The 15701-nt window shown below is 36.0% G+C and overlaps 1 protein-coding gene across 1 annotated transcript in view; it reads right to left on the bottom strand.

Moving 5' to 3' along the window:
• PDHX (pyruvate dehydrogenase complex, component X) overlaps positions 1-15701 on the bottom strand; it is a 44907-nt gene that overhangs the window by 26762 nt on the left and 2444 nt on the right. Inside the window, exons 2-3 of the mRNA XM_010284880.1 lie at positions 5832-6037; positions 4235-4333 (exon numbers count right to left, since the gene is read on the bottom strand). Coding sequence (XP_010283182.1) covers positions 4235-4333; positions 5832-6037 — 305 coding nt within the window. The remainder of the gene's footprint in view (positions 1-4234; positions 4334-5831; positions 6038-15701) is intronic.

Raw genomic sequence — 15701 nt, 5'->3', positions numbered from 1 at the left:
AAAAGACTGCATTTACACCACCACTGTCAATTGCAAGTGAAATAAGCTATAGTAAAATTTCTGTTTTGCGGTTGTAACTGAACCTATACTAGCAACTTGCTAGAAGAGCTGTATCAGTCATAGATCTCCTCTCTTTATGCTCCAGTTCTAATCTCTATCATTTCATACAGACGTCACCACAGCATGTACACAAAGATTTATGTACACAAAGTTTTATTACATAAACTCACAGAGGAAATAAAAAATAAATGTAAAAATCAGACTACTTACAACCATACCATGGCTTTGAAACATAAGCCATCAACACTAAGCAAAGCTATCTAGTTTCTTTAGATTACTGCTTGAGTGAGAGTATTCTTGAGTGTGAGTCAATGTTTATGTGTTATTAAATTTTTGTAGAAAGGACAAAATCTCAGAACAACGTTATGTGTTCTTAGGTCTTCCTAACAAAGTAGCACTTCAGAACCAAGAACTGAAAACTGAAAAGCTCTGTATGTTCTATATAATGCCTTTTACTGATGGCTGACTTGCTTCAATTTATTTTTAGCTTCAACACATACTTCAGCAAATGATATTAAAAATAAAAAAAGTGACTGAGCTCAGGATGTAAATTTGTCATTATTAAAGTTGTTACTTGTTTTCCCAAATTAACATGTTAGCCAAAATTTGGTTTAAAAGTGTGTGTTTAGTATTTAGCAGATCTACCTATTGGGGAAACAATTAGATGTCATTAAATGAAGATCCCCTCGTATTACAATTTGAGACAAAAAAAGTAACTGTATGACATAATGCAACTTTCCTAATTAATATATTAGAAGCTAGCAAAAATTACTTAAGGGTTTTAACTGGGCAGTCATAAGACAGACCATCTGCTCATTATGTTCCATAATACATAAAATAAAGTTTTTATAGTTTCTTATCTATTTTAAAGCTAAGGAAATGCTTTAAAATTACTTCCATATATTTATGCAAGTGACAAAAAACAGATGGTCCTACCTATCATACCCAAGTCAAAATGCTTTAATAATTTTGGTGTTAGTATATTAACTGAAAAATGTATTGCCAAAATTGAGCTTATTTTTAGATTGGAAGATTCACTCCAGAGCTTTTGAAACTCATGCGTATGAGATATAGATGTATAAAAATATACATATATAAAATAATATTTCATATATTAATGTATTATATAAATATTTGTTATATGTAGATATAAAAATAATCCCCCCTCTCCAATTTCACATGATTTAACTGCTTAAAAAGAAAAAGGTACAGCAATGTTATGATTGTCATGGGTGCAAGACTGTGAGTCTGCATTTATGTAGAGTTGGAGGAGGCACCAAAACGAACCAAATTAAATCAATACAAGTCAGGCAAGGAAATATTTTATTAGAACTGGAAAAGGGAGGGTTGGATACGTCTTTACAACTACCCGATAAACCTCCAGCAACACAGGATAATAATGGAGAAAGATGAGAGAGATGGGTAACAAACATGAAAGAGAGCAAGCCTGCTCCCCAAAAAGACACCAGAGCCTGGTAAACAAATATATGCATTACCACTGTTGTTATTACAAGTATGCAGATTCTGGCAACTCCATTACACTTCAGTTTACCACTACTACAGAGTGTGTATTCTTTCTATGCCCTGTTAGCCAAAAAACAAAGAATGGTGAAAGTAAACTCAGTATTTTGTGCTCAAAATATACTTTGTTTGAAATGGACAAGTTAGAGGTTATACACACACCTAAAAATCACTAAGAATTCAGTTGTGCAACAGGAGATGCACAGATTGACACTAGCTTCCTCTGGTGGCAGTTACTGTTACTAAATTCTCTCAATACCCTTTCATCTGAACATCTGATTACTCAATTCATAGAAGATTTTCTGGAAGAAGGAAAAAGGTGAACAGAGAATGTTACACATCAGAAACTTCTAGGTATCAGACTTACTGCACTATCAACAGTATAGAAGGAACTAATTCGTCCATAATGGCAGCTGTCAAATTGCATACAGCATAGATCCCACTGTAAGTCTGCACTCAATACATACACACGAACAATGACTCCCTGAAAAACCAACATTACGCATGTGCTCTGTGCCTTATTTGCAAGCTGAAAATGCAAATGCTTGAGCAGCTCCAAGATGCCAAATGACACTTAGCGACAGCTGCTAGGAAGGTACAGATGAGAGGAACATGACCTCAGCATAACATAGTTATTATTGGCAATTAGGCCCCCACCTTTTTATGGTCGCGTTTATAAATCCCTAGATCAGTAGTAAATAGGATGAGAAAGGACAGAAGTAGTCTGAACAATTTTAACATAGCTCTCTGAAACACAGTGTCTGTGCTGATGACTAGGAACATGGTGCAATCTTTGACCAAAATTGTAACACATAAGTTTTCTAGTATATTTCTGAAGAAAGCAGAGGATATTGCTTAAAAATAAAAAAAAAGCTGCCACACCATAAAATAAAAACAAGCAGGAAGAAGACAACAGTAACTCAGCCTTACACACATACATAAGAGAAATGAAGTATCAGCCTATTAAGGGAGTAGATTATGACACAGAAAGCTCTTAAGTGAAAGCTCCTATTACCGTTAAATGTTTTACAGTAAATTCAATTTAAAGACAGACAGTCAGGGGAAAAGAATCTTGCTTGCTTACATAACTCACCCTGTTCAATAAGAAAAAAATCAGTGTTTAAAAGTGAAAAGTGAACTTGCAACATTCCCTCAAAGAATCAATTGTTAGTCTACTTGGAAAAGAGACCATGAGTCACTCAGCTATAAAGCATGGCATGAATTTTAACAGTAATCTCAAGTTAGCAAAATAAAATATTTTACTGAAATCCTGTAGCAGCTCTCTACGAAAGTCAGCAAAGATTTCATTTCAAAATGAACATAATAGCAGAACCTCTAGGCATCTGGAAGATTAACACCACTTCAAAAGAATGGTTAAAAAACCCGAGACCATCTGTACCTTAAAATGACATTTCAAAGTCAAATTTTCTGTATGGAAGAAAGCAGTTTTGAAAAAAGAAGATTTTTTGTTAGATAATTCTCATAGCTACATAAAAATCTTTGCTACATCTCCTAGATGTAAGTTAATTAGGTAGCTCAAAGTCCTAGAGGGTTTCCACCTGCCATAGCCTAGTAACACACCATAAATTACCATTACACTTACATAATTTAGAAAAAAAAAACTCTGATAATTTGCTGTTACATAGGATATTATATCTGTTCAACTCAGCCAAAGAACATGGGAAAAAGAGTTTTGAAAAAACAGCAGACTTCCACTGTCTGCTTCTCCAGGTTCAATTCCAAGTTATGCTGACCTGATTGTCTTCTAATGGAACTAAAATTACAGCAGCTAACAAGGTCTGTGTAAGTGAATGATGGCATTTGTCAAAAGGAATAATTTTACTGAGAACAAAAATAAGTATTCCTGCCAAAATCCTCATCTTCAATAACATACATGCTAATGTGAAGATAATGCACCATTTCAAGGCTAAGGGCTCTGGACCTACCACAACATGCTTTTACGCGTAAGTTCCTCAACTCCAAGGTTTGAGTGCCAATCATTACAACGGAATACTCAAAAAGTATAGTAAACTACTAGAAGCCTGATCATAACAAATTACAGGTTTGTAAACAAACATTCTTTAAATAAAAGATGAGTGAAAAAACAAAGATGGGAGAAAAAGAGAACTCTGGATTTCTTACCATTAGACTTCATTGCTCTCCCCAGCCTAATAAAAAAGGGAACAAATTAAATCCTGACAAGACTTCATAACTGAACTTCAGTGAAAGAAGCAGAAGATCTGAACTCCCCAAAGAAAAGGAGGTGAAGAAAACAGGCCACTGGTATTTTATTTTGGCTACGAATACATCTCTGAGTAGCAAAATTCTTGAGATCCACCATGGTAGCTAACAGGGGTGCCTAGGAGTTGATAGCCACCATTAGGCTGAGCTGCATGAGATGTGATAGCAGTACCAGACAACTCAGATGGGATATAAAAACATTAAGATTTTTTTTTTAATTAAAGGCTTCTTACAGTATTTCCTAACCTATTCTCCATATCTTCTCAACAGGTTTTTCAAACTTAATTAAGCCATTCCTCCATAGAAAAAACTGGAACAAAACTGAACTTTTCAAGTTCACAGAGATTGCTCTAGGTTCAAAGGAAGAAATAAAGGAATATCAGATTGTAGCATTACTGAAATATCTACATACTCTTTAGTGAAGATTCCTCGAGGCCCAGAAGGTATAACATTGCTTGGATCTAGTCCATGCGTCTCCAGAATGTTGCGAGCTGCAGGACTTAAGCGAACCCTAAATAAATAAGAAGAAAAATAAACTATTTAAACAGTAAAATTAACTTATTTCATTAATGTTTATCAAGAGAAACTGCACAGTATATGCTCTATTTCAGAAGCAACAGCTGGGGAAGAAAAGAGAGTTCTGTACAAAGGCTGTGATCTTAACACTGAAGTCAGACTCTGTGCCCCTTCACCAAACTTTAATGCAAGGTTGAGTTTAAAAACATAATAATGACCTTAAAGAGATCAAAATAAAGAGTAGAAAACTCATCTCCGTATTTTCCTTAGAGCAGCAATGCAATATACTTACGGATTCTTCTGGAAAAGGGCCATCAGTGAAGAAACAAATACATTTTTTAAGACCAGCTTGTTATAGTAACATTAAAAAATGAGCTTTAGGAGCTCAGACAAGAGGGTTTCTCATGTCTACTAATTGTTTGGCTACCTGTATTTGCATCACTAATGCAGCTTAATTCCAGTTAAGACCTCTGCCCTAGCTTCAATTTTATTTTATAGGATTGATTTAATGAAATAGCTATTTTTTCAGAAACCAAAAACCATACAGGTATAGTTGCATAATTAAGTATGAATAATAATTAGGAATTATTATGAATTTGCTGATAGCAAAAGTAAACATAGCAAACCAGATAGAAAAGGCAATGAGATTTTTAAAAACAAATAAACAAACACCACCACCCAGAAAACAAATAAAAAAACCCCACGGAACCAAACAATCAAAACCAAACAGTTTGTGTAGCACATGCTATCAAAATTAGTTTCCTATTCTCTTCATTAATAGGCTAAAAGTGGTACTTTTACCACTTTTGTGCTATCACAATTCACTCCATATAAGAAGTGATACCTCCAAATAAGGTACATCCTGCAACGCAAACCAGTGATTTATAGGTTATTGTTACTTGACTAACACTTTGGGGTTGATTTACTCCACCTCCAAGATGTTTGCAATGCTTAGAGTACCCTAACAGATCAAGACAAAACTAACAAAAAGCACGTAAACCCGCAGTTTTGAGTTTTTCACACTCCACTGTCATGAAAATAGGAAGAAATTTTTTCTAATATTAAAAGTGCAAGAGCTTGAAAGAGTTTTGGATTGTGCCATTTGTTTGCTTATTTTTCCTCCTAAAAAAGAAACTGAAAACAAGTTATAGGTATACTGAACATCTGATGCATAAGAATTAGTGTCCATCACATATAAACACAACTTCTTCCTAATCTAAGCTTAGAATCCTTCATAAAGCAATTGTATGTCAGGATGAAAACACATCCATAGAAGGTGTTCTACTAAAACTATGTTGTTCAAATTCACTTATTGGGCTTACAAGCAAAGAAATATTCTGGTCAGGCAAGCTTTACCACCTCACACATACTGAAACACTTTCTTAAACTAACAGCTTAATACTAGATAAAAAGGGACAAAAGAGCCTTCTTGTTTCAGCTCTACTGATTTAACTAAGTAAGAGTTCCATTTCGTAACAAACATAGTAACTTACTGCAATTTTCCAGGTCGATGTTCCAGTTTAGGAGGGGCTGAAATTGAAGGACCTGCAGGAGCTGAGGTAAGCACAGGTGCTGGTGGAGCCAGAGAAGATTGATCACTACCATCAGCTGGTATTTCAACTTGCTTCCAGTCCTGTCCTTCCTCTACCAGCAGAGCAATTAGGGAGCCCAAGCGTATATTTTTGCTTCCTTCTTCCACCTAAATTTAAGGCAATGAGAACATTAAGTTACATATTGAGCTGTCTGGACTAATATGACTAAAAATCATGGATGTGAAAATTTCAAACATATTAATGACGTTTCATCAGGAAAATATATCCCATTTTATTCCTACTATTAATAAGATTACTTGTGACTGAAATTAATTACAGCTGCTATTATAAGGTGAGGAATATTAACTTACTTCCTGTACATCTAAAGTTAGCACTCAGAAATCAAAGTAAGCAAGTTACAGACTACTGAGTTATCTCCAAGAATAAAGTCACATTAGCTACTGAAAACACATGTGGATGCCTAATCTTTCCAAACAGAGCCTGAAAATTTTGCTCGACACATTGAGCAGATGTACTTTGAGGTGTCTACCCTGTATTTAGCAGTGTTACTTTTTAAAACAAGCTTGTAAATTCAGAAGCTAAGGAAACATGAAGAGACCAAAACCCCACAATACTGCCCCATTACTTCTTTTTTTAAAACAAACAAACAAACAAAAGATAACATTTGCTTTCCACTAACTTCCACCTCTAAGTTTGTCTATTTTAATATAACTGGTGTCAAATAACAAGTCTGTCCACCAAGAAAGTGTTACCAAAAAAGTTGGCAAGAAAACCTGCTAACACTTAGTTTTAGAAGGCAGGCATTCTTTATTGCAGTGCTGGATGCACGGGGGATCACTCCACCTAACGTGCATACCCTGAAACAAAAGTTCATCCTTCATATATTTAAAGACATGAATATTCGCACATTTTCGAAGACATCTCCACCTCCCTCCCTATCTACTACATTTACATAATGCTGGCGTTGCAAAACTACACTATGCATGCATGCGGGTCTTGGGTGGTTGTCGGTGGTCGCTTGGGGAGTTAGCCCCCTACTCCTTTTTCCCTTTTATGGTCACGGGTCTCCTGAGGATAGTTTCTCTTCCTTGGATGTTTGCCCCTTCTGCTGTACAGCCAAGCAATTCTTTCTTACCATCCTTGTTTGGGCACTCCTGCTAGGATGTTTCTATTCTCAAGGTTAAGATATCTTCTCTGTACTCATTAATTTCTCAGTCCTTGCTCTTAACTCTTCTTTGTTTTGATTTCATGAGGCCTCTTGGTTAGCATTGAAGCAACTATAGCCTAAGAACTATGACAGTAGGCTGTTAAACATAATCACACAGTTATTAGGCTAAAGAAATCTGTACAAGAGTTAAACTAATCATGTAATCAATAACCCTCCAGAAAGTACATAAATGTATCAAAAGTGATAGCACTTATATGATATGTAAATCACTATTTCAAAGAACATCTGAACAGACATCTTACAGAAAGATAAATATAATCTAATTAGAACGGATAAGGCCAATCTATTCTAGATGTTCCTTTCAAAACAAAAGGATATCTGTATCACAGTCAAAATATCTCTCTGATGCTTTGGCAGATAAAGGCATGGCAGTCATGTTAACTTAAAAATCTAACGAAGGGCTCCTCCTACAGCCTCTGAAATGGCTGCAACAATACAACTCTTCAGGTTCTCAAAAGCAGTATCATTTCCAAGGCATCAGTCCAAACATAAAGATAGCCCTTTAAGACCACAGGTAGTCAAATGCAACTTAGACTGTACCAGCCCAAATAGAGTTGATTTCCTAACAAAGGAAAAGGACATTTTATTTCCACCATAATGCTATATTGCACATACGTTTGCCTCAAATGGAGCTGGAATATATCTGCATTGATGACATTTTACCCCAATAAATGCAAATCACTATAATTTAAAAAGGCCAAAGACAGACACACAAAAATACACATAGCGGGTATCATGCTGTTCTTACTACCTTAATTGTTTTTGGGGTTTTTTTCCTCACTTAAACACTAATAAATAAAATAGAATGCTGTAAAGACTGTACTAGGCAGATGGATGTACTAGAATGTTATTACTCCAGTAAGATTGTTGTCTGCACACTGTTAACTCCAGTGACAGAATGTATCAGATTTCACAGGATTACCCAGCTCTCTTGCTAGAAGGACCAACACTAGACCTAAGAAGAAACAGCAAAGGCAGTTTGTTCTCAGTATGTTCCGATAAGATGTCTCACATTTACAATTTTGTCAGTTCACTTTTCCCCCCCAATGAACACCAGGTAAATTCTAGTGTAATACTTCTTCTTAGAGAGTATTTATGACATGAAAAAATATTTAAGACTTAGTTCAATTATTTCTTTTTCTGACTCTTGATGTATTCTTTTCCACTAATATTCTGAAAAGCTTCATTTGAGAGAAGAAAGTCTGAAAAGTCTATGAAGACTTGATCATATTTTATTTTTATCGAGATGGCTTTAAAGTACTTGGGGATGACAGAATGCCGACCAAAAGTCCTGAACTGATTTGTCAAAGGCTGAGAGATTCTATCACAGAAAGGCCCACTGATAAACAGGTTTGTAAAATTATGTATAACTGCAGTATTATTACCACTCATGATCAAATAAAAACAGCAGCTTGAAGCCAGTACAAACACAACCTACCTAACCTAGTTACCAAAACACAAAAACTGGCAAAACCAAAAGAAAACAAAGCTATAAACATATGAAATACTGAAGTTATTCACTCTAATAATTTTACAGCATTATCATACTTAGCACTGAACAAGGTATTTAGGAAAACTATGTTTATCAGCATAATACTTCGATGCTTGATCCATACCAATGACGATGCAAACAACATCCCCCAAGTTCAAAATACTCCCTATAACATATTAATATGCAGCAATCAACATTTTTTTCCAAAATAAGAATAAATAAAATTTTTTCACGTCTTCTCTTTCCTTTACAAAAGCTTGCACATACAACAGATAACACTTATTTTTATAAGCAGTCTACATATTGTAACTGAACAGACCAAGAAGCACTGTGACACGCTCGTGGTGTCAAGCCCTAACCACAATTTTGGTGTCAGAGTGCTTTAATGGTGCTATGATAACACATGCAGAAATCCAACAGGGATTGTTGAGCCTTCAGAAACATAACACAACACTTATACTAGTTAGGCTTTGTTTGTAACCCAGCATTATATGAGCATTCAAAGCCATCAATGCTGTCAACTCTCACTCTTCAGAGCAAGCCCACTGTGTTTTTCCTCCTGTTTCCTCCAAGACAGTTATGTAAAAACTCCAGCATTCCTTATTTTCCAATGCAAGTTTCCAGCCCAGTTTACTGCATAGTTAATACTTTTTAAAAGTGTACGTATCTGTTTTAAAAACCTGTTTTTAAACACACAGCCTTTGCAGCTCAGAACTAGAAGAAAAAATATTATTTTGCTTAACTTTTCATCTCCTGAATTTTTGAGTCACTTCCACATTTTCCTAATTCACACTACCAGAAAACCTCTCCGCATAAATCTCAATGAACCCCAGAATCTGAGATGTAGAAAGAGCTGAAATAAGTAGCTTCACAATACTTCTGTTACTGTGTGTACACATAGCCAAGAAGAGTCAAAAAGATCCTAACTTTGCTGACAAACCAGCAAGTCACAGGTGAGCCGTGACAGGGAGAAGAAATTGGAGGAGATTAAGTGCACAGAGGAATAAAGTTCCCTCGGAGCTGTTGCCACTGCAGCACAGCGCTTTAGTCACTAACACACATATACCAAAGTAGATGTTTATTTCCTACACTACAAAGAAAGGTAGACAGAACTTCTGCTGGCTCACTCTGCAGTGGAAGTTTTATACTAAGTAGTTTCAGTTCACACCAATTCTCATTTAGGTCATAAATGAGAAAATGGTAATGGATATTAAATATAGTTCTTAAACAATAATTCATCATCTGGATTTGGTCCAAATTGAACTAATAAGTATTTTAAGCAAAAAAAGTCAGTGTATTATAATTTAAGAAGCAACTCTACTGAAAGAATAATCACCATTCTGAAATTACTCTTCTAATACTTTCATTCAGTCATGTCATGTTTTACTGCATTTTACACTGAATCAGATGTGATCATTAACAGGCCTATACAGACAGAAAAGGAATATATGCATGAGTATCTACCTTACTGTTAGCCTGCTCTTTCGTAAACCATACATACTCATACAGTCAAGAAAAAACAAGAAGGGTTACAGAAGTTGAATTCATTCAATCTAATGAACCTTCTATCTTCAAAGGTAAACACCAGGCAGATAGTGTGTTTATTTGACTCCATTTTCTATACTGAACTCAGTCAAAATGGTGCAGAATTGTAGTTGGCATCAAAGAACATAAAATTGTATGAGGTTTAATAAGGCCAAGTGCTGGGTCCTGCACTTCGGTCACAACCCCATGCAATGCTACAGGCTTGGGGAGGAGTGCCTGGAAAGCTGCCCAGCAGAAAAGGACCTGGGGGTGCTGGCTGACAGCCGGCTGAATATGAGCCAGCAGTGTGCCCAGGTGGCCAAGAAGGCCAAGAGCATCCTGCCCTGTATCAGAAATAGTGTGGCCAGCAGGACTACGAAAGTGATCATGCCCCTATACTTGGTACTGGTGAGACCACACCTTGAATACAGTTTTGGGCCTCTCACTACGAGAAGGACGTTGAGGTGCTGGAGCGTGTCCAGAGAAGGGCAACGAAGCTGGTGAGGGGTCTGGAGCACAAGTCTTCTGAGGAGCGGCTGAGGGAACTGGGGTTGTTTAGTCTGGAGAAGAGGAGGCTGAGGGGAGACCTTATCGCTCTCTACGACTACCTGAAAGGGGGTTGTGGCGACGAGGGTGTTGGTCTCTTCTCCCAAGTAACTAGTGATAGGACAAGAGGAAATGGCCTCAAGTTGCGCCAGGGGAGGTTTAGATTGGATATTAGGAAAAATTTCTTCACCAAGAGAGTGGTCAAGCGTTGGAACAGGCTGCTCAGGGAGGTGGTAGAGTCACCATCTCTGAAGTGTTCAAAAAATGTGTGGATGTGGCACTTCAGGACATAGTTTAGGGGGCTTGGTGGCATTGGGTTAATGGTTGGACTTGATGATCCTGAAGGTCCTTAGTGATTCTGTGATTATTGCCCCCCCAGGAGCGAGTAAACTTCAGCCAGATGCTGATAACTCAGATGCATCAAACATTCTTAATTTCCCATCAACTACACCACATCTGAAACTTCTGAGTGGCCTTTAGAAGGACAGTCTTTTCAGTAAGAAATCATATCTCCATCCACAAACCTGAGACAGCTTAATGTTATAAACCTTACAGAAACACCTACTGAATACCCAATATAGTGCAGAAATATTCACAGGATACTGCAGAAAGACTACGAAGGATCATACTTGAGCTATGAGAAAAAACACTCAGAAAATTATAGCTCCCCTACTAACTCATTTTCCAAAACATCAGGTTTCTTCTGTACTTTTTAGGAGACCGGAATAAATAAAATACTATTTTCGTATCTATTCTGTACTCTAATACTTAAACCCACCATTTCTAGATTCCAAAAAGGGGGATTAAAAGAATCCATTAAAGATTGTGTTTGCATAATAATCTGTTCATGTCACTCCATTAAAGCTGCTTCACTTCCCTTAATATGAAAGATGTTATGGCTGTACGTATGCTATAATTCTATAGAAAGACATATACATATATGGCATCTGCTTCTCAGACTCAGCTCTTGGTGTATGACTATTATTGGATGATGTGGGTATCTTGGCTAAGGCTGAGTGTCACTGCTCCATAACACTGATTATCATCACGTAGTTGCTGGAGGGTCTAGTTTTGATCTATCAAAAACCATGCCACAACAATAATACATGCAAAGAAATTTTGTAATTTGGAATGCATTTGGAATACAAGACAGGAAACACACCATTTCTGAAATACTAATGTTACTTGTAGTCATCATGAATTACTATTAAAGCAACTTGAAAAATAAATACTGGAGTCTGCTATTCTTTTCTTAATGTCTCTCTGGGAATCGTTCTTTAATACTTTTGACAGAGTTAGTCCCCATATCACCTATTCACATAACCTAACAAAGAAGTGTCTGTAAAAGCAGAATAGGTACTTCATATTAAAAAAAAAATGAAGAGGCTGCCCAAGTTTTGTCAAGGCTATTAGATGCAAAATAATTTTCAGAAACATTCAAAATTGAAAAGGAGAAAATTTTAAGAAGTGAAAGCATTACTCACCCAGTAATTATTAAAATAACTATATGGAGACTAAGAACGCATTTAAAAAACGTCTGATGTGAGATTTTGTCCTGGGATAGCAGAATAGATTTTCTGAAACTTATTAGATATGTTGATCCACAGTTGAACACAAAAACTCCTAAGTTTCAGGGTGATACAAAAAAATTGAACATTTGGGAAAAATTACTATTTAGCAATGTAAATTAAAAGAAGGAAAAGATTTTCAAAACTTACTTGTTTATATAAAACTAGCATTTAAAATGCAAGTTATCCTATAGAAATGAAACACTATTGTCAATTTCTTGTAAGCCCTGATAAGACTTCACTTGCAGCTGAGTTCCATCTTACATCACCTCTCCTCCCCACCCAGCCCTCTACCTATGTTGATGCTTTCATTTTTGCAAAGGATGTTCCCTTTGCTTATACAAAGAAGGAAGATACAAACCAGACCATCACTTCTTAAATGCTGCCACCCAGGACGCTACTCTCCCTTTTTTTGCAATGGTTATCTATGCAAATACATGCTGTTGTAAGAAAATGCAACTGTAGCAGGGACAACCTAATAAACCAACCCAAATAGCTTTTGTAATAGCAGCAGAAACATGCAACTCACTGTGCGTAAGGTAGAATTTTCTCTTGAACACTGATGGCTCCAGTAACTAGTTTGTATCTATGCGCCTTCTGCTGTTTTCTAAGTAGCTGGATTGCAAATAATACCAGTATGCCTGTATATAATTATGCAATCCACACCTCTTGTGTAGGTATTCCCTAGATGAGACCTCGCTGACCAAATTACATAAATGTTTACTATAAATGTTTGCCTTCAACAGCATTTTCTTTCAGAGTACAATCTTAGTTCTTAACGATTGTATGAATGTTAGTAGAATAACACTGTTTTAGTTAAGCAGAAAAGGCTCCAAGATTATACAGGTTTACTAGCTAAACATGAGTCAATATACATGCTGCTGCAGAAAAGGAAGGGTGAGAGAAGCATAGCTTATTTCATTTGGGAAATGTTCCATTAAATACTTCAGAATTATTTCACTCTATCAAGTTGTTGTGTTTAACCCTAGCTGGCAACTAAGCACCACACAGCTGCTCACTCTCCCCGCTTCCCTCCCCCCTGCAGCAGGATGAGGGAGAGAATCAGAAGAGCAAAAGTGAGAAAACTTGTGGGTTCAGATAAAGACACTTTAATAGGTAAAACAAAAGCCACACACACAAGCAAAGCAAAATAACCAATTCATTCACTGCTTCCCATCAGCAGGCAGGTGTTCAGCCATCTCCAGGAGAGCAGGGCTCCATCACACATAATGGTTACTTGGGAAGACAAATGTTAGGTTGGATTTTTTTTTCCTCAGGTTTTTGCAATTAACTAATGAAATTAATATCCACCCTGTTTAGAACTACAAATATAGCTAAGACCAAAAACTGCAATATACTTCTGGAGAAGTTTTACTAGCAACAGTTTGGTCACAACACGATTTAGTAACTGCAGCTTTCAGAAACAGTGTAAGATTTCTGTGGAAAGCCAGCCCCCCAATTTTTAATTTTTCTTCCCACTTTGTACATAAAAATTTGATCGTGAAATGTTTGTATCAAATACAGTGAAACAAGGGAACATAGCAAACATTAAGGAACAAAACAAACATCAAGGAAAAAGACGTTTAAATTTCATCCCTATTTCATTTTTCAGACAGTAGTATCTCTTCACAAATCCTTTTAAATTTTGACTGAATGACATTAAGCTTTAAATAGTTTAATTATTATCAAGTGCATGCATATAAATCAACATTTGCAGGGCAACATCTGAGACACTTCGTTTAGTGTGGAACTATAAAAGCAGTCACATCTTTTAGATAAAGTCCAACAGCTCCACGGACTTGTTAAGATAACCATTCATGCTCAGAAGCATGACTGAAATAATGGATATCATCTCCATAAAGGGATTTACAGTACAGTCAGAAAAATTTCAGAGTTCTTATTTATTGACCAGAAGATATAATCACATGGATCTAAAATGGATAGAGAGCAACTTTTTTTCCAGAAGAGGTATGGATTAGTTGAAATCTTAATTTAAGCTTCAAGAAATCATTGCTTTGTGCTTACAGAAATTCACACACTAAAACTAGAAATACTTTTAATTTCATTTCACCCTAAATACAGTGGAATTCTTATTATTTCTTCCTGCATTTCAGATGCATTGCAGTGTACAAAATACTTCTAATCTGGTATTTGACCCCTCTATGTTGGGAAGGGGAAAGATTTTATAGCTTAAAAGGAATCTCACATTTAATTTTGAAATAATATTTTCTAATTATCAACTGCTTCTGAAAAACTGTTTTAAGAAAACACTAACAAAATTGTTATGCAGATTATGAGCTAATAACCCTTTAAACAGATCATGCAAAACAAAAAAAAACCCCCAAAACATTAGGAGTATTACCCTTCATATTACCAGATTAAAATGGTAAAAATATTTCTACCATACAACATAAAGGATCTCAGTGAAGAGACGTCAACAAAGCAGTGTCTCCCTAGTTCATATTAATGAGCATTCAGTTAACGAAAACCTATATAGTAATTTCAATTTTATTTATAGTATCATAAAAATTACTTTTGTCAATTTAAGTTTCAAATTGAAGGCTGGATCTCTCAGTCAGGTCTTACTGTTGATGCAAGAGGGGTTTCTTTTTTTGTTCTGTTTTGGAATTGTGGGGGTTTTTTGGTGTTTTTTTTTTCTCCCTTTCTTCCTATCACAGAAGGATTTTGTTCAACACAGCTTTTCACTGAGGTCTTGGATCTGTTCTCCTGTGGAGAATTCTGTAACTGCAGTATCTTCACTCTAAACCACCACTTTTGTTCAGCCAGAAATTTTTTGTTTCATGTTCATTCCACCCATCCTGTTACATTTTATGTCTCAATCTCTACATTTTTTTCCCACTCCCTTCTCTCCCAATACACCAGTTTGAACTAAACATTTTGACAAAGGGTTTCATAATCTATTACACATATGGCAAAAAAATTTCTTGGAATTTTTTATTTTATTGAAAGTTCTTCCAATTCACCCTAGTGTTTAATTATTGTGGAGGGAGGGAAGAAACAGCTGCAATACTCCACCAGCATGGAAATGAGACTGTTCTGAAAGTTTCAAGAAGTGACGAGTTTAGAAGAGAAAAGCATAAGAAATTAAGAAACAAAATGTTAGTCCTTCCAAGCAAACCACAAGGATGGAGTCTTGTGAGAGTAAGGAACACAGACTATAATTTATATGGGTTCTTTTCTTTCAAATGAGGCATAGACTAGCCTATAAGCACCATGAAAGTTTGGAAAATGCAGTTTGCAAAAAAAGGTATATTACAGCTTTATTAATGAGTTCCACACACAAGAGCAGCAAAACACCATTATTGTATTGCTGGAAAGCCAAACATTCAATCAGCACAATTTCTGTATATTTATCATTTAGTCTTTAATAACATGCTTAGTTGTATTCTTTCCATTTTCTATGAGGCTATATCAAGATTGTACACAGAGAT

The sequence above is a fragment of the Phaethon lepturus genome, unplaced genomic scaffold (assembly GCF_000687285.1).
Source record: "Phaethon lepturus isolate BGI_N335 unplaced genomic scaffold, ASM68728v1 scaffold3894, whole genome shotgun sequence".
Taxonomy (NCBI): domain Eukaryota; kingdom Metazoa; phylum Chordata; class Aves; order Phaethontiformes; family Phaethontidae; genus Phaethon; species Phaethon lepturus.
The sequence above is the reverse complement of the archived record's forward strand: the minus strand, read 5'-3'. Positions and strand labels throughout refer to the sequence as shown.